The sequence below is a fragment of the Gallinula chloropus genome (assembly GCF_964237585.1).
Source record: "Gallinula chloropus genome assembly, chromosome: 3".
In the NCBI taxonomy this organism is placed as follows: domain Eukaryota; kingdom Metazoa; phylum Chordata; class Aves; order Gruiformes; family Rallidae; genus Gallinula; species Gallinula chloropus.
The window spans coordinates 54,110,932-54,137,100 of NC_140087.1; the positions used below are offsets into that span (position 1 = coordinate 54,110,932).

At 40.8% G+C, this 26,169-nt stretch overlaps 1 protein-coding gene across 1 annotated transcript in view; it reads right to left on the bottom strand.

Annotated features, from left to right (window-relative positions):
- Positions 1-3,958: 3,958 nt before the first annotated feature.
- Positions 3,959-26,169, bottom strand: part of LRFN2 (leucine rich repeat and fibronectin type III domain containing 2) — a gene marked incomplete at both ends in the record, with an annotated part of 42,628 nt that continues 20,417 nt past the window's right edge. The window contains one exon of the mRNA XM_084262363.1: positions 3,959-4,877. Coding sequence (XP_084118489.1) covers positions 3,959-4,877 — 919 coding nt within the window. The remainder of the gene's footprint in view (positions 4,878-26,169) is intronic.

The following is a 26,169-nucleotide window of genomic DNA, read 5'->3' on the forward strand; positions in this document are numbered from 1 at the left end:
TCCCTAGCAGACATCATATGAAATCCACATCATCACTAATTTCAGAAATTTCCATTTCACCATTACATTTAATAGTCTCCAGGATGGTATTTTTGGGATTTGGGTTGCTGCTTTTAAGCAGGACTCACTGTATGCAGACTTTCACAGTGGAATCTTATCCTGTTTTTTGAAGTAAATGGCATATATTTTTAGGGAAAAAAAAATCTTACTACACTATGATGAAACACAGCCAAAAAATTAACATACAGGGGTTACATATGCTTTGTGGTTGCCTTTAATTATTCCCACAGGCTTTGCTTTAGGTGCTCTACACCTTTAACTTCCCAGGCTTCTGTTTCAGAAGGCTGTTGTTGATTGTTGTTTTCCTCTTTATTACCTGCTGTACTTGACACTTGTATCTGAAGCACAGTTGGTGCAGCTGCATGTCACACTACCACACATAATTTATGAGGCAGCACTGTTACTTGAGGCTTGTATAAATTTACCAGTGAAGGGTTGTGAGACCAGGGGACTAGGCCGTTGGAGCTAGCTCAGTTCTTCAATGATGTATGAAAATATTTATTGCTCTCAGGTAAGTGGATATCTGTATATTATCTCACCAGCCAGTGATGCGCAGAAGCAGAGCAAGGAAGAATCCCTACCACACAGTGGCACTACAGAAAAATAATCACATCAGGAGATGCTGACTGAGGTGCATGCATGAAAATGGAAGCAAAACCAAGGCAAGGTAGAGGTTGGTCAGACTGTGTGTGGAGGATCCCAGGGTTACACTTCTTCATGGGCATGGATTCAGGATGCAACCCAAAAAGACCTGTCTTCAGCAGCTCTCAAAGTGGTATAGGGGAAGCCACAGGATAACTGCAGAGGTCTGCTTGGCTGGTTGTGTAGGCAGGGCAGTGGCTGGTGGCACCTGAAGGATGATTACAACCCAACAAGTGCCCAGGCATAGGCACCGCCATGCTGGGCTGGCTCCATCCTTCTCTCAGGGCTGACCACTTGCTGGCTTGCCATGGGGCTCCTCAACTCACCTACGAGTGAGTCCTCCCAAATGCTGTGAGCTCCAAAGATAATTACTGGACGTTCATTTCATTTTGCTTAGTATTTGCAAATTTGCTGATGTGGATTGAGCCTCATTCATTAAAGCTAAATGAATTAAGATCATGGTTAACAGTAATGAATGCAGCTGTTAGATTGTGGACTTTATTACCTGGGTTCTTTGGCAACTATCCATTATTTTAAAACAGCATCTGCTGGCTTACTACCTCTAATCTTGCATGAGAAAATGAGACATGTTTTCCTTTTTCATAAAGAAAATAGTATAGGATATTGCTTTTAAAAATTCACGGCTGCATATGCTGTTAATATAGATGATGAACTCAACAGCTAAATTAGAAAAGGACCCAGATGTCATGTTCAAAGCAAGACAGCAATATAATAAAAAAGTCCAGCCATGGCACAGTGTAACAAGAAAAAGGAAATAATTACATGAACGTCTTTAAGAGTCTTCAGTACAACATAAATGTAAATGTCACTAATGGCTAACATGAAGGTGCCATCTGGACAGTTGGATGATGTAGATTTTGGCACTAGAGGTGTCATTCCTCTTGGAAAGCATGAGAAAACCAGAGACTTTGAAAGCTGTTGCAAATAAAGTTTTGACTGGATTTCTTTTGAATATATTTATGTCAATGGTGAGCAATGATCTCTGAGCAAAACCCTATGAAAACAGGTCTTATTAAAAGGCTTCCTCTTATTTCTACAGATTTTGGATCAGGGTTTAATATACATTAGTGATACAAATCATCCGTATAAAACTAACCGCAGAAGAAGAGTTGAAATGCCTATTTACGAGATCTTTTCTCATGCCTTTTAAAAAGGTCTGTGTTTTTTGATTCCTACTTTATACCTAAAATCCTTCAGTCAAAGACAGTTTGAGGGAAAGAGAAAGCAAACATCTAAATTTTCAAGATAATTTAAAAATAATTACTGCTTCTCACTTAGGCTTCAAAGCAGACCACCGAACAGCAAATAAATGAAAGGCAAGTACTTTTTTTTTTCCCCAGGAATGTGTTTTACTGTACATTTTGTAGCAAAAAAAAAAAAAAGAAAAAAGAAAGAAAAATAATAACGGAAAAAATATTCTGTTCACAGGGATGTCATTTTCTAAAACTCCAAGTAGGAAACATGACGAATACAAGATCAAGTACACAGCCATGTCACAATATATCTCTGCACCTTTAAAAAAAATATACATAGAGGTTTTCTTTTTCCATATGTTATTTTCACTGTGCCTTGCACCCTTTCTCCACATCCTTTTACAAAATCATAGTAACAATGTGCAATTTCAGAACGGTTCCCAGCAGCTGTTCACAGGGAGCCAACAAATAAATAAATCAATGAAAGGAAAGTTGCACTAGCCACCAGAATGCTGGAAATCACAATAAAGTTGTCAAGGACAATGAAGTCAGTTGTGTGAGCCATGTGCATTTTCATAACCCCAGCAATGCTCCCCAAAACCAAATCTGAGAATCAGCTGACAAGCTCTAAAGAGCTCCTGGTCTTAGGTGGTACCTTAATGAGGGTGAGGGGTGGGGGTGGGGGTGGGGGTGGGGGGTGGGGGAGTGCGTGGGTGCAGGGGTACACTGGAGGTTGGGGAAGGGCTTTCTGTAATACAGGGGACATGTGAGAGACCCCCTGCACTGAGACACCCAAATTTTAGTTGGCTTCTTCTGCTAATTGCAAACACACCCAGCCCCCCGAAATATGCAAAAACTTGCATTTCCTGTGATGCTACTGATACAGCCAAGCCACGTCATGGCTGCTGTACAAAGAACTTTTGTCACAACAGGGTGAAAACCTGTGTTTTCTTTGTCAGTCAAAAGGAGTGACTTTTGTGTGTCCTGTGCCAGATTTGGCATTCATAATGTTGAGAGTTCATAGGACCCACTTTGGTTTTCCCTTTCTTTACCCTTTATTAGGAAATCTTAATTACTATTGTTCCCATCTTTGATAGCAACACCCCTACAAATATCAATAGCTTCTGCAATCTGCCTTGAGCACTGACAAGCAAAGACTATGAAGAAGATGGAAGAAAGAGGATTTTTTTAAAATTTATTAGCCCCTAGATTTAGTTTTTCCTAGGACACAAAGGGCTAGTATTGGAGGTGGGTTATACAGTCCATCAAAAATTTGACCTTTGTACACATCCTCCTTTCATCTGGGGGATTTGATGAGACTGAAACAAAAAACAGAAAGTGCATGGAAACATACTTTCTGCTGTGGGGGAAAAAAAGACAACTCAAAAGCTGCAACAAGGCAAAACAGAATACAAACCATTAAATCCCAACCAAAAACCCACACAACAACAAGTATTGTTTTCCAAGATGTCACAGTTAACACCATGAGATTATGCTGAACAATTTGCTCTGATCTGTCCCTGTGGATGCCCTGCCTGCACTTTTGAGAAAGTCACTTGCAATGACAACCAGGTATATCCTAGCACCAGTCTTAGATCCACAGAAGTGTATTTCTGTGGTTAAAAGAAAAGAAAGAGGTGCCTTTTAAATGAAAACAAAGCAAAAACAAAACAACAAAAAAAAGAAACTCTAAAATTAAATTTGTGCTGTGAAACCTCTTTTCATCCTCCTTGTTAAATCTTGTGTGACGATTCACCAAGAGTCTGAGCAACTTTTGGAAAGCAATGCTAAATACAACTAGTAAATTCCTCGAAACGTTCACGCATGGTTTAGTTGGGGCCAGACAAGAATGGTGCCACACGTGCCTATTCACATTTCATGACCTTCTTTCTCTATTAGTACACCTGTTACTTGTTTACCTCTCTTTTTGGCCAGTACAACTGAAAATGTTCCCTCCCCTCTCTATCCAAACACGTGGCTCTGCAGCAAACCACGCTTTAAAACATGAGGGGAGAAGAGGAGGAGAGAGGAGACACTGATATTTACACTGTGCTTTCCATTACCCACTCTGAACTGCCAAAAGTCCCTTTTGCCCCTGTTAGGTCATTGTCATCATACTGCAAAAGCATGCCGTTCACCGAGAGGCTCCTCTTTGTCCAAATGTTTGTTATCTTTTTTGGGTACGTGCAACACTGAGATGTGGCAAAGTCCCCCATGTCAAAAGAATGGCTACGTTTAGTTTTGCCCTCCAGTGGCAACATGAGGAGGCTGCGAAATTTGGACTCCGGCTGGCCCAGCAGTGGCTCTTTGTCCGAGTGACGGGCCACTGTGGAAGTTCTGGAGTCTGTCATCTCCTCCTTTTTCTGACATTTCAGTTCCAGGGAGGCAAAAGCTCCCATTAGCCGGTCAATATTGTGTTTTGACCTTGAAGGGGGCCTCCACTTACTGGACAATGTGCCCTGTTCACTTTGGAGGCTATAGTCGTCACAGTCGCGGCTATTTGCAGAGCTGGAGGAAGAGGAGATGCTGCTCCGTGCAGACTGACAGTTAAACTCCATCAGTTCATTTCTCACCACCACCTTGGGGTTGACCTGGGGCAAGACTCCATTTTGAACTGGTTGTGCTCCGTTTGTCTGCGAGTAGACATTGCTGACGTTAGACATCTTCCCCTGGGAATTGTTGCAGACCTTATAGCGGACCATGAGTATTACAATGAATACCAAAAGAGTTGCCACAATGATGCCTCCAATGATCAGAATCATGGTCCCACCCAGGAACTGGCTGTGCATCGACTGACACTGAGGGTAGTCTTCTTTGGTGAAGAACTGGGCGCATCCCACAATATTGGTGGCAGTAAGCGTCGTAGCCGTGTCATCCCACATTGCCAGGACACAGAGGTCATAGCCTGTTCCAGAAACAAGGTTGTTTACAACAAAGGCTTTGTTTGTAGCTGGAATCATCCTTAAAAAAAAAAAAAAAAAAAAAAAAAAAAAAAGAGAAAAAAAAGAGAGGGAAAAAAAATCGGTTACTCTCAACACTAAGGGAAAAGAGAACAGACATAAGAACAGTGTGGTGTTTACTATGCTGAATACTGGCAGAGAGTAGTCAGAGCCATAAAACTCAAGCAAGCATCCAAGCTTCCTAGCTCCTGTGAGTCCAACATCCCATCACTCAGTAACACACAAGTTTTGAGGGCCATCTCTCAAATGTGCAATGAAAGGAATAAGACAAAGCAGAGAAAATTAGGTTGTTTGGGTTTTATTTCTTCTCACTTGCTTCTGTTCTAATCTTAAATACATTCAGACCTGAACAGATAACTCAGAATAAAAATAGGTGCCTACAAAAGAGCAGTTCTTTTGAGTGTGCAAATGACCCCTGCACTGAGTCTGAACCTGGCAGTCATCATATCACTTCACAAGTGCCTGAACATTTACCCTGTAACATCAGCAGGTTGCTTACCTTGTCAAGACAAGGAGCTACATTTAGTTTTCTCATTCCCTGAGAATGCAAGGTAGGCTGCCACCACCTTCTCTTTCTTCACTCCCCCACCTACTTTCCCCATCCTCCTACTTCCCACTGTGGCAAATATCTCCTAGAAAGCCAGCTATCATCTTATTTGCCAGAAATATCTTCCCGCGACCACCTTCCTCTGTGTGAGTGAAAAGGAAATGATGGCATTGAAAGTATCTCTGTGGAAGTATGAAGAGAGGTTGGAAAATGTAGGGATACAAACAGGAAGGTTTCCTTAAAATAAAATAAAAAATACAAAATTATTTCCAAAACACAAATAGCTAGGTCCAAGATTTGGTCTAAGTTATGTCATTTATGGCTATTATTCTTTGCTGCCACAAAACTTAAGCAGTAGTTTGAACATCTGCAATGTATGAGCATCATTCACATTCAAAATCAGCAGATGAGAAAGAACATGATCTACTCCCACCCCCTTCAAACTAGTGAAAATTGCAGCATATTAGTGGAATACAGTGGAGAATCCCAGATTTGGTGCCTAGTGGGTAGCCAAGAATAAAACCAAAGAGATACCCCATGTATGTTTCTCTCCCTTCCACATGAGAGGCTTGAGAGAGAGAAAAAAGCTGAGACTGACTTAGAGCTGCAGGTGTTTAGCACCAGCAACAAGGGAGTCATACAGGCACTTGGAGCGAGCTGGTGTGTCTGTGATTGGGGCAGTAAGACCTGGCCAGAGGAAGAAGGTGTACTCTTTGTGGGAGCCAGCCTTTCTCAGGCTCAAACTGTCATCACAACTAGCATAAATCGCACATCCTCAGAGGCCTTTCTGTGAAGTGGGAAGGAACAGCCCTGCACAGAGAAGCAGCAACACGGAGGCACTGCAAAGAAGGGCTTTTGATCACCTTTGTGTTTACACATTCACACCACTTGTACAACCTTTCAGTCCGGCCACAGGCAAGGATTGTCTCCTTTTAAAAAAGTAAACAAACACACACTCAATTCTGTAAGGAGTAAAAATATCAGTGAGAGACACCTGGAATATAAACATCACCTGGCAGGTTTGCTCAACGTTGTATTTGAGATTCTTGGCCTCTTTATCATTGTAATGGAGATGTTCAGCACAGACACAGATGAGCTACTCAGAATGAGGTCATAAAACACCCCTCCTGGAAAACTCCAGATATGGTTGCTAAAATGGTTTCTAATACTCATTATCGTTGGTCTCATGTCATTTCTAATTGTTCTCTCCTTGTGGCTCTGAGAACAGCACAGCGCTGGCCACAGCAGCTGGGGCAATGCCCACACTCTGCTCAACTGCTCAAGCAATTTCATATGCACACACCAAGGATGATATATGGAATAACATAATACTATTAATCTTCAAACATACGTTCTTCAAACTCTTGAACAGTTTCACCAATTGTTTCATGACTCCTTGTATATCACCCAGTGCTATACTCCACTGCCACCATCACTCCCAGCCACCTGCTGAAAAAATGCTGTGGTGCATAAGTCCTTCAGAAATTATTTCAAGTGAAACCTTGTTAGAAATAAGTAGCACTGTTAGCAGAAAGAATAGTCCACTCTATAAACTGGGTCTGGGACTTGGGTTATATCTTTCAAAAAACAGAGGTATAGCATCATGTTTTCAAATAGTTTCTCTTGCTTTGCACTGATGAAACACAGAGACTCCTATATTCTCTTTAAGCCAACAACAAACACCTGGGTTTACATAGTATATAGCTTTGTACGTACCTTACACATATAGAAATACCACACAAACCCAATTAATATAGACTGAACACTGAAAACTTTAATTACTTGCAACATGTTTTCTTCAAATACGATTACACAAAAACTTGTAAGGAAGTGTAACTGCCTGGAATAGTTCAAGGACTGGCAGGTAGTGATAGTGGCGTGAAATGTAAAGCCAGTCCATTTTTAAATGTACATTAGTGAGGCCACCACCAGTCCTAAAGCTTGGCCAGGATAATTGTGTTGAAACTGGCCATACAAGCTCATCTTAGCCTTCAAAAGAAACTGAGTCATTTCTAATCTCAATCAGTCCTGGTAGCTACAGCTGTGATAATATTGGGACTAATAATAGCTTTGTAAAAGATCACAGTTGCAATCCCAATTATGGAAAAAAGCAATCAACTCTCCATATACATCTAAAATGAAGAAATTTGGATGCTTCCATAAATAAAATTTGAATGTTCTTGTAAAATATTCAAATTAATGTTATTGTAAAGAACAGCTGAGCATAGGAATAACTACTGAGTTCAAGAGTCATAGCAGTTAAGGAATTAATCTCAGACGTGGTTTTGTAGCTTGCAAGGAAGACGATCTTGTTTTCATGAAGTTGCCAAAATGTAAGATTATTTTGGCATTCCTCCATGCTTTAGCCCACCTTACCCACACATGCTGCCAGTCAGCTATGATGGATGACATCTCTTAATGTTCCCCACATCTAGAATCGATGCAGACACATTTTCACTCTGGGATATTGATGACTCTTTGATTGTCCTCAACATGGATAACTGCAAGATGCCACTCTAATCTTTGCTTTGCTGCCTAACAGGGGGAGTCTCTTTGTGGCTACTCTGTACATCTAGCACCATTAATCATGGACCACTGTGCCTTACCGTTGAGACTCAATAGCTAGGAGCTACTGCAAAACTGAAAGGGATGATTAGAACTGTGTCTAGGCAGAGATCCTGCAAGGCTTTGTTCAGTCAACTCATCAGCTGAACACAGAAAGTTGGTTTCAGGTAGCAAGAACCTGTAGCCCAGTTCACTGGTGACCAAAAACAGCTCTTGAAAGTTGTTAGCTTCTGGAACTCAGAACATCCTGGTGCTCATTTATTAGTCCTCAGATAGCAAACATACTTATTTTTATTTGCAGCAGCATCTTGAGTACAAGAAGCCTGGTATTGTCCACCTTCTCTTCAGGACAGTCAGATCTTATAGAGATGCTTCTTACCACAGAAGAGAAATAGAGACCTAAGTAAGATACTCACATTTCTTTAGGGGAAAATAGAGTTAAAAGTTAGCAAAGTGCAAGAGGAGATCAACTAGCAAAACACTTGCTTCTTTTTAAACTAATTATAGGTTGTGATAGGTTGTAATGCATACACTTTAAGAAGCCCAGCAACAATGAGGACTGGGAAAGCAAACAGATACTCAGATATGTTAACAATGTAAGTGTAAATGTAGTCCTAGCTAAGACAACAAGCAATCTGAAAAACTTACAGAAATTTCACTGTCTAGACATATGGCACAGTAATTTCTGTCCTTCTGCTCTGATTCATTTTCCTTGGGGTGGGAGAAGCAGGCAAATCTTCTCCACATGGATACCAAGGTTTTGTTACCTGATTCTTAAGCTAGTTTCTGAATCCTATCTGAAGATCAAAATACCTCAAAGAAAACTATTCGTACAAGAATATGGTTCTGACCTTTCTGAAAATCTTGCCTCTACAGAATGAAATGAACATACATAGGGGGTCTTACAATTGACCTTAATTTACACAAAAAGCCCTCTTCTTTCACCCTTTGGCAAAATAGCATCACTTATTGCAAGAGGAGGAGACCTATGGCCAGGATTGGGGCATGGCATAAGTGTCTGAAATAGAACAGCAGCAGGCAGATTCTTCTATGAGAGTTCTTCTATGTGGTGAAAGCTACGAAGCTGAGATGAAAGTTGGCAGGACTTTGCAAACAATACATTCCCTTCAGTCCATGGAGACTTATGTCTTATTTTGTGAAAGTTCAAAACAAAATCGTGAGACCCATTTTAGAAAAAGGAAGAATAGTGCTAGCACCACTCTTTGAAGTCAATCTTATTTTCTGCCATCACCACTAAAATGTCCTTGTTGTGTCCTTGTAGACACAACTTAGGGAAAGCAAGCAATTTTGTAATTACTCACTTCAATGTGTGGTGATATTAAGAAAATTAGAAAATAAATCACTTACTTAGAAATGCAGGAGAATAAGGTTTGCTGCAGACTTTACTCATAATCCCAGATGCAAGTGAGCACTGAAGCTTGCAGGGAGTGAACTGTGCTGAGAATTTGGGAGACTCGAGTTTTATTCTCTGCTTTATCAGTTACACTGATATCAGGCTCTACTTTATCAGTAACTCAGTTCCTGAGAAATCATTTTGCTGTACTGTAAGTCTCCTCATTTATAAAATGGGGATAATGCCAGCAATCTCCTTTCAAAAGAGGCCTGTAGTGTATGGGAGGAAATTAGTAGATGTTATGATTACACTGTAATATACAAATGGGTTCTTTTCTTCTTTGTAGCACTGGGGATTAGCAGGACTGAACTGCTGGTTAATACTGTGGTTATGCAAAACAGACAAATTAGAGAAAAGATAGATTAAGCTAATTGGCTAGGCAATTCTGTTCCTTTTCTCCATCTAGTGAGGTATGATACCATCTAGTTTTAGCCTGAAACTGCTTTAATCACAGAACTTGCAGGGAGCCGTCAAGGCAGTTCCTCTGGGAAGGCACTGGCAGCTCCCAAGATTTCATTTGATACTGACCTGCTAGACTGTTGCATTTCTCATTGTCTTTTTTAGCACCATCTAGGACTATATACTATCTATATTGCAATATGATTTCTCCTTTTGACGTTGAAGCTAGGAGTTTAAAGTCACACTGACTTATTAAATGCTTGTATCTGAGAAGGAAAAAAAAACCCAACAAACCCAAACATAATTGTTTGGATGTGCCTAAGCAGCTCTACCCAACATATGCCTGTAAGTTTCTATGTCTACATGCTGTGTTCCAGATCAAATACTTCACAAGAAATGGTCCATATCTTTCCTGATAAATTCTGTTTTCTTCCGGAGTGACTTCAGAAAGCCGTATAGCAAAAATAGCCCTTGGAATATCAGCTCCTGAACCATGCTGGAAAAAGCACACAAGGAACTGTAACACAATGTTAACAGTATTGATGATGGGTTTCTGGTGCATGGGGATGTTTCAGGACCCTCATTAATTTACCAGTGCAGTGTAGCTTATGTATCAATGTTGTGTTTTTACCCCAGCTGAGAGCTGAGATCCATGCAGCTGCCTGCTCTTTAAAGGAAAAAAGGAGGAAAAGTGTTTGGGGGTGGGGGGAGGGGGGTGGTAGGGAAGGGAAGGGAAAAGGAAGGGGAAAATAACAACCCAAAACCAAGAAACCAAAATCCCGTGGGTTGGGATAAGGATAGTTTACTAGAATAGCAGAAAGATAAAATATAACAATGCCAACAGGACTTTAGAGCAAAAAATATACGAAACTGTTGATACACAACGCAGTTTCTCACCGAACCCACAACTCAGGCCGTGCCACCCAGAGCCATCCTGGAACCTGACCGTCCACCAAAAACTGCGCGTCCTGGAGCCGCCTGCTCCTCCTCCCATCAGCCCCCCTTTATACTGAGCATGACGTAATTGGCATGGAATACCCCCTTTGGCCCGTTTGGGTCACCTGTCCTGTCTTCGTCCCCTCCTTTCTCATTAGTAGGGAAATATGAAGAACTGAAAAAGTCCTTGACTGCTTGACAACAACTAAAAACATCAGGGTGTTATCAGCACTGCTTTCATTTTAACACCCAAACACAGCATTCCATCCGCTGCTACAAAAGACGTTAACTCCATCCTGACCGAAACCAGGACAATTAACCATAACGTAACTGCTAAACAGTAGTGCTAAACATTGCCACTATGCACTACAGTTTGCAACGAAGAGGGCGAAAAGAAGAGGAAGAAGGGTGCCAGGGCAAAATAAATCTGTTCTTTAAAATCATATTCCAGTTTGTTAGCACACTAACTTTCCTGTAGAGTAATGCCTTAGTGTGAAAATATCGATCTCCCTGTACATTCCTGTTCTTAAACATCATCTTATACAAAGTTGAATAAGTGCAAAATATTACTCTGATTGCTCTCAGAACTAGAAATTGATCCATAAAATGTTAACACTGGTGTCTGAACAGTTTTTATTTTTCAGTAAAAATCTCAAGCCAAAAATGTTCATTTATCTCACCAATAAATTTGACCCCCTATTTTAGATTCATTTTGGTTTTTTTTTCCTTTGATCCAGTTTCACAGGTAATGGAAAAGAATGATAATTCCAGCTAATTTTCCTTTAAAGTATTGTAGAAGGGTCTGATAGAGTCCTACTTTTCAGGTGGAGTGTCTACCTTTACTGCCAGTGGATTAAAGTAGGATAGTAGAGAAAGGGAAGAGGGAAAGTATCAGTGGTGACATACCAGAGAAAAACTGGCTGAAGAGCACATAAAAAGAGTTAGTAATCAGATGATAGAGTTCATTGCCTGAAGAAGGACCACATAAAGTATCCTTTAAAATCTGGTGGATGTAGCTCAATGGCACACGGATCTTGCTTTTACCAGACAGACATAGTAATGAGGTGTTATTTCATCGGGGACGGGTAATGAAAGAAGGAGGAAGAGAAGGTCGAAGTGAAAGATAATGCAAGAAGAGAAGAGGATAATGAACATTCATTGCTCTGGCAGTGTCAGAGCAGCAGAAATGGTAGAAAGATAAACAGGTTCAAAGAATCCATCGGTAGGGCACTATCAGGCATGTGGCTACCATCAAAATGATGGAAGAAGTCCAGGTGTCCACTGAATGGGGACCCAGATCACAAAAACAGCTCAATATATGGTTGAGTGCAATCAAACATAGGTGAAGATCTTTCAGCAAAAACAAGACAATTAGAAAGATAGTGAAGTGAATCAAGGCAGCGGAAAGAGTTTGGATGGTGGACAGATATTAAGAAGGCTGGAGAAAAGGGCAAAAAAAGATCAGAGGAAGACTAGAATGATCTAAATTGCAGTGAAAATGTCACACATGATGTATTGCCTGGGAGCAAGAGCAAGTAATTGACAAATTTGGACTGCACAGTTGGCATTCTTCTCTGCTGCCAACTTTTGTAATTTCCTTGAAAGTTTTATGGTGTATACTGTTGTCATTTTGTGGGGTTTTTTATTCCAGAAAGCCCCAGTTTCTGCAGTCATGGAATGACAGTCTAAAATGTTATTAAAAATTAAGTAAGCTAACAATGGAGATTAATTTCTGACCCTTCAATTTTCAAAAAAAGCCACTGAATATATATCTTCAGATCATCCTAAAGCCTTGGGAATCAGAAAAACAAACACAAAGTACCAAGTATATCACTGTGCGAGATCTCAGAGTCTTTTAGAGCCTGGTTCAAAATTTTTTTAATCTAGGAACCTGAGAAAGACAGAGCCCTACTGTGAACTGCATCTCGAAAAAATGACAGTTGTATTTTTGGTGTTCTGGGAAAAAAGATACTTGTTAGTATTAGCAACAAGGCGTAATTCCTCTGTCAGTCATGTCAACATAAGGAAATGTCAGATAATACCAGGAGGTAGCCAGACTTGATCAGTAAACACTAACTCAACTCAGCATGAATAATTTCCTGCATTTTTTATTTTATTAATTTTTGGGGGGTTTATGACATGCAGTCATAATTTTGCCTTCAGATGGAACATTTATTATTAAACACAAATCCCTTCCTGCTTTTCTGAATCTTGTCTCCTCATCACTCATGCATCCAGCTGCCCTTCAGAGAATCTGTCTTGTCAAATGAAACACATAGTACATATCGTTTCATTATTATTTCCTCATTTGCTTATGCTCTTTTCTGCTCATTTGGAAAAGCAAGGTGGGAAAGAGATGACAGTGTCAAAAGCAATGGATATGTCTGTCACAAGATGGTGAACCAGGGAGATACTGATAATATATCCTTTGTGCTACAGGGGAAAAAAATCCAAACAACAAACAACTCCTAACATTAAACTACTAGCTCAGAGAATATAATTTTCTGGTGATACCTCACAGGTTGCTTGAACAGTGTCCCCTGGGGATGCATTTGAATCATTCAGTAGATGACAGAACAAAGCATAGTAGGCTTCTACAGTACATTACTGCACAAAGCTGAGAAAGGAGAACTGCTGTGGTACAAGGTATTCTGCTCCCATCCATTAGCCATTACTCTAACCGGAAACACTCTTCTCTCTGTTATTCCCAGCCAGATTCTTGCAAACAATAGGGAAGCACAACAGGCAGGATTGGTGAGGTGCTTCTAGATGAACGAAGACCACCAGAACCATCCTGTGCTCACTACAGATGGCCAGGTGCAAGCTACTGCCTTGGAACAACCTCATTTTGGTTAATGTTGGTATGATAACACAAAATTAGACTTCCAAGCTCCCTGATCTATGCTATCATTTCTTTCATGTGGACCTGACAACAGCGGGCATATACTGCCCTGATCATTAAATGTTATCTTTAAAAGAATGCAGACATACCCTAGGAACATTTGACAGTACAAAAGATAAATCCAGTCATACCTGAGCTATTCAGCTACACACAGAACACCTTTCACCTCAATATATCTGAGATACTAACTGCCTCAGAAAAAATATCTCACGCTAATTCAAATCCAACTAAAACATATTTAAGCTCATTAGCAGAGTAATCGAAAGCCCACACAATATTTCTGGTAGCAAATGCAAAGCTGAAGTATTTATGGAAACAATGCATAGCTGTACTAATAAATTCACTCGTGTTAACGTGGAGTTAGAAAGCTATCATAACTCACAGCAATGTTTCAAAAAGCCAGACGGTGAATTTGAGATTAATCAAAAAATATCTGAAGTCAGTAAGTTATTCCACTGAGAGTTGCAACACCACAGCTACCTCAGTTCTAAAGATGGGAAGAGATAAAAGTTATCCATGAAAGGTGTGCTCAAGATATCAAGCAGAGTATGGGACCTGGGACACTCTTCTCTCAGTTTTTCATAGACAAATGGTCCATCCACTTGGCTGAAGTATCATGCTTATTCTCTCTGACTCAAGTAATTTCGAACTCTTTTATTCAGTTGGATGGTGACACCAGAAAAGGTCATCCTTCCATTCCAAGAGGTTTCAAGAAGAGAAGCAACATTAGAAGTAATGAGCATGTTTAGGAGCTCAGAGGAAATGCATTTGCAAGAGAGATTCTGCTATTTTTCCTGGCAGAGCACAGCTGTGAGAGTCAGCTATATGCTGTCCTTTCTAGAGAGCTACAAGTGGGGCTTTCCACTTATTTCCAGGCAGTGAAGTCTGTGCAAATTATAATGATAGGATCAAAGGGAGCTGACTGGGATCCTGCGGTAGCTGAGAGCTGCCGATCCCTTCTTCTGTAAGAGCGTGTGTGAGCTCATGTGAAAAGGAGGATCTTTGAGACTTTCTGGCAATTTCATTCATATTTACTATGCAGAGTACTTATGCCAGGTTGCACCTTGTATGTCCTGCAGAAACTCTGTGTCCTACCACAGAGGCTAATTTTATCCCCACAAGGTTGCGCTGAAGTGACAAAGCTCCAGGCACTGCTTGAGGTTATATTTGCCTGTATTTTTTAATTCATTGGCCAAACAAACTCCAACATGGTGTTTCAGACTCTTCTGTCACAAAAATCTTTGTCCACTAGTGGGACAAGTGTGTTGCTTCTAACAGTTGACAGGACTGGTCTGCCTATTCCAGTCAAAAAAGTGTTACTGAGCGAATCGGTGGTATCACTACCCATAAAAACCGCATATGTGCTGATATATCAGTCAGTATAAAGAAGTGTTTCGACATCACTTTAAGACACAATTTATTAAAATTATTTTTAAAATGTAATCACATACCATGTAGGTGTTCCCCCACCTCAGTGACTATCTTGTGGATAGTCTCAAGAGATCAGGAATGGGTAGCTGCCAGAATCTCAAGCATCTGTCTCATTATAAGTTGAAAAATTGAGTTTAATTAACAGTAGAGAAAAAGAGAGAACCACATTTCCCAATTCCCTCAAAATGAGCTAAAGAAATATCAAGTCACCACAGATACAGCTAGAGTATACCTATATTCAGAGAAGAACATATCTGAGATTTAGAAACATCAAAAAGTGTTTACTTGGAGAGATTTTTACCATCAAAGGCAGGTTGAAAAGGAAGCAGAAAACTGCAAGGTTGAGGACCCAACCCTCTAGCCTTACAGCAAACATTGGAAATACCTTTTACTATCTAAAATGGATACAGTAGAATTGCCTGCTTCTTGTAAATTAACAAAACTTATTGAAAAAACAGTAAGCGAAAGTTTGCATGACAAAATTTTAGCCATCAAGCTGCTAATCCCCAAGTTAGAAGAGGGGGAAAATATTTTGCAACAAAAATCTCTGTGAAATGCACAAAGTAAAGAGAACCAGAATAATTCAGGGTGCCTCACTATAACATTGCAGGGGAAAAAATGGTTTCTTTCAATTGCAGAGTGATAACATGGGGTGCAAATATCACTAACGGTCAGAAGCATTTTCTCCTGGGGGGGCGGGGGAAAAGCAGAGGTAAAAAAAAAAAAGGCAAGTAGCATAGATATGTGATAAAGTCATTTCCTAAAGCAGTGGTTTGATGTTTTGCCACATTCTGGGTCTTGCATACAAAACAAAGGAAAAGGAAGGCTAGAAGGACTAGATAGGCTAGAAAGACATGGAGTTGTTGAGTTTCAGAATGCTCTACAAAAGGCCAGAACACGGTTACATCCTTTCAGTTTGTGATACCAAAATTAGATAAAAGCATTTCTCAGCAACCAGAGACACCCTGCTTCTTTCAAAGCTGAGCCTGGACTGAAATCATGCTGTGTGAAAAGTGACAAATACATTACTGAAAAGGAAAGTAAAACCTATCCAGTAAGAAAACAAGTTTTAATTCATAATGACCCTAGGAGGAAGAAAAGGAGAAATCAGTGACAGATTCCAATAGTAGCATGGTATTATCGCCTGAAAATATGTTTCTCTGCTAAAGGGTCTTAGGCAAGTGCCACAGACTTGTAGTACATGAACAAAATGTACTAAAAAGCAGTATACTAGTTCCTTACATGCTTCCCAGAAAGCTGACAGAATTTGGCATGGGTCATTGGGTAGGCTAACGGCATGACCCAAAAAACTGAGTATAAGCAATCCAGGATACCAGGCTGTGCATTCCAATAGTAAATCCTTTGTAAAGAGGAAAGAATGAACACTGTTTATTGAATTTTCTTCTATAGGGTTCTAGCCAAATACTTTGCAAATATGTGTTTGGCCCTCTTCATGTTACTTTACACTTATGGAAAGTAAACAGAATGTTTGGAAGTACTTGGAAAGAAAATAAATCATACTTTTAAGCAAGGTTATCTATTAAACAAGTTTACAAATATGACCGCTCAATTTGTTGTCTCCCTTTAATTTCAGAGAACCACAACTGATCTGTTTAGGATTGATGGTGTAACATTAAGAAGAGACCAGAATTTCTTCTCATGTTTCAACTTCCCTGACTAAGATTTTACCTGGCTTCTGAGATTTACCCACTTACAGCTTAAATTGCACCGTTTTTCTGAAGATGGTTTTAGGATTAAATAGACTCAGACAATGAGCAGCTGATCAGCAAGTTAATAAGATTTCACACAGAAACCAGCTACAAGAAATGCCGGGTATGCTATCATTCTCTTGATATAGCTACATCCAGATTTGCTAGGCTTTTTACTTCTTCACCATGTTTAATTATTAGTCATTGTGCTAGAAAGTTTTTGCAGTTGTGGATATTACATTGTCCACCTGTAAAACAAAAGCCTCTGCACGTTATAGGCATCCATATGAGGCCATTACAGATAATGGAAAACAGCTTGTGAATGATTTTGTTGAAAAAAATCTATAAATACTGTGGAAATAAACATATGTGTAAGAGCACCCTGTACTGTTGAAAGTTAAAGAATGTATTTCTATTTATCTCTTCTTGAAAAACTTTCAAAGCAGTCAGTAATGAAAGAAGAGACTGGCAGATTGCTCTGCTCTGCAGAGTTTCAAGTGTAAAGCCTGCAAGACTCTTCTTCACGCATCTTCTCTATGCTTTCCTGCTGTAACTCCAGATAGTGTAAGTAGGACATACAAAAATCACCCTTAGAGGTAAAAAAGGAAAGTATGGAATAAAATGCAAATCAATGATACTAAACCCACAATTTTTTGCCGCTTAGATAATGCAGAATCACAGAATGGCAGGGGTTGGAAAGGACCTCTGGAGATCACCTAGTCCAACCCCGCTGCTAAAGCAGGATCACCTAAGGCAACTTGCACAGGACTTCATCCAGGTGGGTCTTGAATATGTCCGAAGAGGGAGACTCCACAACCTCTCCGTGAAGACTGTGCCAGTGCTCTGTCACTGTCAGATTAAAGAAGTTTTTTCCTCCTATGAAGATGAAACTTCCTGTGGTCCTGTTTGCACCTGCCTCCCCTAGTCCTGTTGTTGCAGACTACTGAAAAAAGTCTGGCTCCATCCTCTTGGTACTCACCCTTTAGACATTTGCAAGCATTTATAAGATCCCTTCTCAGTCTTCTCCAGACTAAAAAGCCCTGGCTCTTTCAGTCTCTTGTCATATGAGAGATGCTCCAGTCCCCTAGTCATCCTCATAGACCTCCACTGGACTCTCTCCAGTAGTTTGCTGTCTTTCTTGAACTGGGGAGCCCAGAACTGAACACACTACTCCAGGTGTGGCCTCACTGGAGCAAAGGAGAATAACGTTCCTTGACCCACTGGCCACAGTCTTCTTAATACACCCCAGGATCCCACTGTCCTTCTTAGCCATGAGGACACACTGCTGGCTCATGGAGAGCTTCTTGTCCAGCAGGACTCCCAGGTCATCCTCCACAGCACCGTCTCCTAGCAGGTCAACCCCTAACCTGTTCTAGTGCCTGGGGTTATTCCTCCCTGTGTGCAGGACCTTACACTTGCCCTTATTGAATTTCATTTGTTTCCTCTCCACCCAATTTTCTAGTCTGACAAGTCCTCACTTGATGGCAGCACACCATTCTGCTATGTTGGTCACTCCTCCCAGTTTTGTATCATCAGTGAATTTGCTGTACCCTCATCCAGGAGTTTGATGAATACTTGAATAAGACCGGTTCAAGAACAGATCCCTGGGCCACACCACTGGCTACAGGCCTCCAACTAGACTCTGTGCTGTTTATCACAACCCTGTCATTCAGCCAGTTCTCAAACCACCTCACTATCGACTCAACCAAACCACACTTCCTAAGCTTGCTTATGAGGATGTTATGAGAGATGGTGCAAAAAGCCCTGCAGAAGTCAAGGCAGACAACATCTGCTGCTCTACCTTCATCCACCCAGCCAGTCATACCATTATAGCAGGCTATGAGACTGGTCAGGTGTGATTTCCTCCTGGTGAATCCATGTAGACCACTCCTTATAACCTTCAACCTTCTCCACGTGCTTATTGAATCCTTTGTCATCTCTGCTATCAGACAAGGGAATGCAGTCCTCATCGTGTCAAAATGAGCAACAGCATAAGTTTACTAAATGTTCATTGATATTTAACAGTAAAACAGATGAGCTGAATGTTTGATTCATACCATCAAAACCTCAGTGTGACTCCGTCCAGAAAGACTAAGGAATAAAAAGCCAGACCCTACTGTTCCTAGAAAGGAGGGTAAAATAAATACTCTAAATAATTCATTACATAGGTTATCCATTACAAGGTTCCATGCTTCTTGGAGAACACAGCCAGCACTACATCCTAGGGTATGTTAGTTCTACGACTGTTTTCCGATGCATCCCTTTATCAATATAGTACGCTTATCAATAAAGGTATTTCTCTCAACATTTCTAATAGCAAATGTAATCCTTCAGAGGAAACTTGACATGCCCCTCCTTAACCACTATATGGGCTGTGAGAATCCCTTACTTCTGCAGTCAGGAAAGAACAAAATCTGTTGCCCTCAGTAAAGCTTTTTCCCTTCTTTTCTCAATAAATGATCATCCCAGAAGTACTGGAGTGCAGCTTAGAGCGTATAAGCAAGGAAATAAAGTAGAACAAGAACTTAACTCCATTATGAAGTTCTGCCAAATTGTGTTCCACGAGCAGTTCTGCTAGTGGTCTGAGTTAGGAGGAATCCTAAACTTGCCTCTGCACCACTGGAAACACTGCTGTTGAGCAACAAGGTCCATTCTCTAAATGGTGATTTTTTTCCCTTTCTAGGTTGCCAAGACAGTGCTGTCTATGTGACATGTTGAATTTAGGTAGGCACCACTAGCAGTCTGTGGCAGGACTTCAGCAAGGCACTGTGTCTGTCTTTTTGCTTGAGGAGAGAATGAGGACCAGATTTGAGCATCTAGAGTGATGAGATGACCTTTCCTACCTTCTTGCTGGGGAAGTCACCCAACTTTGGAGAGAAGGGATTTTGATTTTTTCTTTTTTTGTTTGGTTTAATTTCCTTCCTTTTTTTTCTCTGCTTCACCAAAAGGACCAGAGGGATAGTCACCAGCAGAAGAAACGAAGCTGCAAACCTGCAGAACAGCAACTCTGACTAAACAAGAGGGGAAGATGTGTCCTGTACCCAGTTGTCTGTAAAAGGAGTGCCCACGTTTTCACCAGAAGATGCAAAATGGGAATGGTTTAATAAGAGTTGTCTTTTGTCTTCAAAGTCTGCTTGGGAGTTGCCTTTGTTTGCCATGGTCCCTGGAGGCATCTCAAGCAGAACACACCCTGTTTTCTTCTTTATGTCTTTCCCTGCAGATGATAACGGTAAGAAAAGTCCTGTGTCAAAGCACCTCAAGGGCTTTTTATCCACTTTAAGGTTCAGGATTGCTTTCAGAAGAGACATTTAGGGTGCAGTCCTCTCCTGGCCACGTACACACTGTCTTTGCAGGTGTTTATTTGTACTATACCCCTAAAATCTCTTTCCTAGACTTGACTTCAGAAATATTTGCCTTACTGTGATGGTGCCACAAATCATTATTTGGTGGTTGGAAAATGCTACATTCAGAGATTAAGTGGAGATAGCTGCAGCACTGCAGAAAACTTCTATGAGCTGCTGCTTTTTACATAACTTGGAGAAGTTACTATCTAATGTGCCTTGTAGGCAGATTAAAATTAACTTATCTCAGCCAACAGAAGCTACAGACAGAGCCAAATGATTCCCCACAATGCATGTGTTCCTCTCTTCCATATTAGCCTGACAAGTCAAAGATGAGTCTGGTCCTAAATTCATGTGGCTATGCACTTAATGAAGGTATAACTCTGGTTCAGGGTGATTAAATTTCAATGAAATATTGAAGAATGCTTAATTGGTTTTAACACCTCAGCAGTAGAAAAGAATTTATTCTGTCAGACTAAACTTTATAACTATGTTTCAGAAAATTAGTTGGCTTTTAATGACCACGCTGGCAACTTTTTGCAGTGCCATGGAAAAGGTGAATGGACAGAAATGTTTTTGCAACCACCAGTGCAATTTCTCTCTCTGTATTGTAAATATATGGTGGCCTGCCACAGGTTTTGCCTAGGTCTTATTTTTCTCGTGTGCAGTGTGGGACTGTCTGCAGATACTGTACTCTTTATTCTCTGTAGTGTCTCAGAACCTTCCTAGACATATTTCTGAATCCAGTACTCTGTGGATTATTTTATTTTTCTTACCTTGCTATGGAATGAATCACTCCACCCTCTCTCCAGCACGAAGACAAATGTGATTGCTGCTCCTGAACATATGGTACAGACTAAAAAAGGGTTATCTTGTAGGAGGGTATCTGTATGGATCACTTATCACACATTCCTCAACAGAGGATTTAGGAGATAATATTTCTTTTGCTTTCTCAAACTGCTCATGTTCAGCATTTCTCTGTCTACTGCTTTCCAATATGCTCATGGTTCCTCGAGAGAGAAAAGCCCACTCCCATTACAACTGGCCTTATCTATTGCTCAGCAAACTTGGATCCACTCTACTGCCAGACTAGTTACAAAATTTATCCTTCTTGTCATGTCAGTCATCCTAGGTTTGTCTAGATTTATTCCCTATAAGAACGCAGTTCAGATTTTGGAGCATTTGGTGACGTTATGCCACAATTTTTTGCCCCAAAGTAATCTTCTCAGATTACAAGGTTTGTCTCCTTCAAGAGCCTATAACCTAAGATCCATGGGATGAACACGAAGGTTCGTTATTTCACAGGAATTGACTACAATTCTAGACAAATACTTTGAGGACTTCAGAATGCTTTAGCCAATACCCAAAAGTATCTAACTAGAATAGTTAGGTTAGAGAAACCCTTTATAAAATTCAAGAAAGCTACCCTGAATTAAAGGAACACCTGGCTCTATTCTTGGCTATAGGACAACCCTATACAGGTGGAGTTTGCTCCTCCAGTGTTTCTGTGTATTGGCTAAAATAGACTTAACTTTTGGTAGAGAAATTGCTACTGTGGTTGCCCACACAAAATTTACTAAGGCATGATAAAAGCAGATCTAGATAGGAAACCTGCCTGAAACACCAACCCCTTCTTATACAGAAATTGTAAGTTTGATGATGGCTGGTATCAGGAGTGCATACTTTAAAGGATGGGAGGAAGAAACGTTTACCACTGATGCAGGATGACTCAGAGAAAGGTGAATTGGAAGTATATAGGACAGTATGGCCATAAAAGATGATATAGCAAAAATGTAAATATATATCTTGGTTTAAATCAAAACAGAGTTGTGGGGATGAGCACAGTGGTCCTAGGAAGTCTTTTGGTACTGAGGCTGTTCACCCAGTTACCAACACACTACACCTTAATCTTTCCTTCAGTATTAGCAGAAGTGTTTTACAGCTGTGCTTGTGCTCACTAAACATGCCCAAAGCTGCACCACTGGACTGAGTCTGTGACTGTTTCTTAAGAGAAACCTGATACTGCAATCTCTCAATTGCAGATCTGCTGGAACTGCAGTTCTTGAGGCATTGACACAGGCGTATCAATAACACCAGCAGAAGCAGCAAAGAGGAAGACACTGACGAATTACTCCGGTGACTACTAACCACCTCAGACAACAATACACCTAATAAGACAGATCTAGCCCAAACCTGTTCCACAATGACTAACAGCACAGAAGACTGGCTGAAAGGCAGAGATATGTGTCTGCAGTACTCAAAAGCTCCTTGCACACAACTGTCCAAAGAATTGGTTACCAAAGACCATCCCTAAAGTCAAGCAAGATACATTTTCATAGTATACATTTTCACATTTTTCCTTCTCGGTTGCAGCCCAATGCAAAGTACCATAATGCCCTCTTCTCAGTTTACTTACAAGTATAAATCTTCCTGAGAAAAAATCCATTGGAAAGATTCTGGAGGAACAGGATAGGAGCAACTTAGTGGATCGTAGTTTCATAGCTTACCCAGGGAATGAGCAACAATAGAGACTTTGATCCTGCCATGTGCTTTCTACACTTGTGGACATTGTTTAAGGTTTGGTAGGATCTTTTCTACCGGAATTGTAGCCCAGGAGTCTCTGAATGATCAGTACTTTTTGTTCCCATCAGCCTTGGGAGGGGTGGTACTTGGAGATAATCACTGACCTAGAACCTTGCAGTCTTCTATCATGTTAGTTAAAAAGGCTCTTAGTCCTCAGGGAAGGTGAGTCCCATTTTTGATATAGTCTAAGAGCCACTCAACATACAACTGCTGTGACATGACTGCCAGTTAAAGTGTCCACATTCACAAAAGTTGAGGTGCATGCAATCGTACTATTGCCGTGCACAGAGATGTTTGGTTTTATTGAACCAGCTGACTTTACCAGAAGACTTTTATTGATAGCTTGACTGCTTTTACATTCTTGCTTTTGTAGGTGGCTGTTCCCAAATGTTAAGAACGATATGGATAGTCATGATCATCTAAGTCTGGCCTTCTAGACAGCCAAATTCAGCATAGGCTGAGGAGTTTATCCAGGGATTCTTCCAGTGAACCCCAGCACAGCAATTTACTGGACATTCGGTTTTAAGGATTTCCCAAGGGATAAGTTGGTGACTTCACCTTCTCCTACTGTTTCATACCACAAGGTTAAAATGTCACAGTTTGTTCCAATTTGAATGTATAGGTCCTCACTTCAGCCTGAGAAACATAAAGGATATTTTACACATTTGCATATAAGAACAAATATACAAACAACAGATTTTGAAGCAGGATGGAGACAAAGTCAACCTATTTAAAACATTGTGAATTATTAAAGTTGTGATTTTTTATTTCGGATGAGTCAGAGGATGGTATGAACTTCTATTCTTAGGGGACTATAAAGAGCAATGCCATGGATGATGGATGGTCTGTTATTGCCTAAGATGACTGGAGAAACAGTCAATGGCTCCTCATAAAATGGTTGAGTGATAGGCTTAAGAAAGCCCACGTGGCAACAGGGAATCTACTCAAGGCCATGAAAAGCATGAAGACAAGTATCCAGAGTTTATTTATAGGAAAAGACCTAGGACAACTGGCAGAAATTGAAGGGGATGCAAAGACACCATGCAAAAAAGAAGACTATTATATTTCATGTGTGAAAGGAAAAAGGAAGGTAGTCCCAGTGTCCAGAGGTAGATCATTTGTTTTGTATCCAGCCACTTCCACTTGAAACACGTCTGTGATTGTGAGGTAATTCTGTGTGTCATTATGACTATTAAAAGAGACATAGAAAAAATTCCCCAAACACTTCGAAGCTTTTTCTGAAGGTCAAAGGACCGCAAGACTGCAGAAGAATGTTAAAACTGATGTATTTTCAGCTTAGCATCTTAGTTAAAGTTTCTACAGTACTACTCAGTTCTGAAGTGATTCTACTAATACTTTGATAATCAGAAAGTTCTGCAGTGGAAACCAGTATTCAGACCAAAGGTTCTGTGCAGTAGATCTTTAATGCTTTCATGACAAGCCATTTTCAAAATTTTTGCTGGGTAGATGAAATAAAGATGACCTTTATCCTTTACTTTTCTGTATTCAAGGTCAATACCAGTTCTATGATCTACTGACAATGGCACATAATGCCCATGGAGGATATCCCATTGCTGCCAATGATTAATAGTTGCATTTCACTGTCTTCAGGGCCATAACTCATTCAAAGTTTCAGCATGTGAGAACAATGGAACATCCTTGGAACAGATAAATCTTTCAAGCCAACAAAACATTGCAAGTTCTCTAGGAGTTTCTTCATAAGTCAGGTTATAGTTTTCAGATCAATATGTGCATGTAATACAAGAGAATGAAACCCAGGTCACCAACATGAGAAGTCAGACAAGTAATTTAAGGCTGGTTATTGTCACCTCCTATACCCTGTTTTCTGTTCACTTTGCAGGAAGACAATGTCAGACAGGCAGTCATCACTTACTGTCCACAGTACCTGCGCCTATGGCAGTTATTTCATTTGCAGTTGTGCTGGGAAGTGCATTCTAATGCAGCACACAATTTATCCCAAAAAGCAGATGCTTAATAAACCAGCCTACACAAGGACTGCTTGTGGGCGTAGTGTATTGTCCTGGTTTTGGTCAGGATGGAGTTAACTTCATTTGTAGCAGCAGATGGAATGCTGTGTTTGGGAGTTCAAATGAAAGCAGTGCTGATAACACCCTGATGTTTCTAGTTGCTGTCAGACAGTCAAGGACTTTCTCAGTTCTTCATGAGAAAGGAGGGGCGAAGCCAGGACAGGTGACCCGAACTGGCCAAAGAGAGTATTCCACACCAATTACGTCCTGCCCAGGATATCGGGGGGGCGGACAGGAGGAAGGCCTAGGGCGGCTCCGGGACGCGCGGTTCTTGGGGGATGGTCGGGTTCTGGAACGGCTCTGGGTGGCACGGCCTGAGTTGTAGGTTCAGTGAGAAACTGCATTGTGTATCAACAGCTTCATATATTTTTTTTTGCTTTTAAAGTCCTGTTAGCATTGTTATATTTTATCTTTCTGTTATCTTAGTAAACTATCCTTATCCCAACCCACGGGCCTCTTAGTTTCTTGGTTTTGGGGTTATTTGCCCCTTCCTTTTCCCTTCCCTTGCCTCTCTCACACACACACACACACACACACACACACACACACACCCCTTCCCTCTTCCCCTGCTCTTTTCCTTTAAGGAGCAGGCAGCTGTGTGGATCTCGGCTCTCAGTCGGGGTAAAACCATGACAGTCTTTTTGGCTCCCAACGTGGGGCCCGAAAGGTTGGGATAATGGTAGATCTGACCCTGACCCGATTGTAATTAAGACAAAGTTGTGATAAGCACTTTGGTTTAAGCAGTCTCTGGTCACGATGCTCTGGTATTTAGTGATATTAATGATCGTGAACTTGTGCTGGTACTTGTATGAGATTTTTGCTGCCCTGTCTATTCTTTGGACAGGGAAGGGTTAATAATGGCAGCTGGTATGGTGGGAGTACAGAAAGAAATATCTACGCTGCTTTCTTTTCCTTTGGGCTAAATACAACAGCTCTGGTAACAGTTTTTGAAAATTTGCAGTATCCCTGGGATATTCAAACTAGCATTTTGCTGTTTTTAGGTTTGGTGCAAATGGTTCAGCTTTTGTTAAATATTAAGCAAAGGTTTATGAATACCACTCAAGAGTTTTCTGCGAGGCCAGATAATCACGAGTGGCAGGGTATGTGGCAGAGCATGGGCAACTACCTAGGCACTTTCTCACACCTGATGTTTTGGAGTTTCACCCCTGAACAGTTACAGGACCCTGATAAAGTGACTGCATATCTGAAAAGAAATTGCTGTAAGTTTCCCAGAGATGCACACCTTACTGCACTGTGATGGGCTCTGGCCACTATTTACCAAACACTGCTTGATAGCAGGCAGCACTGTCAGTACTGTCAGAGGGAAAGGAAGGAAAACAGACCAGCAGAGACTGTAGCTGCTGCAACCCCTATGACTGGCACTGCAATTACTGTAACCACTGTGACTAGCACTGAGG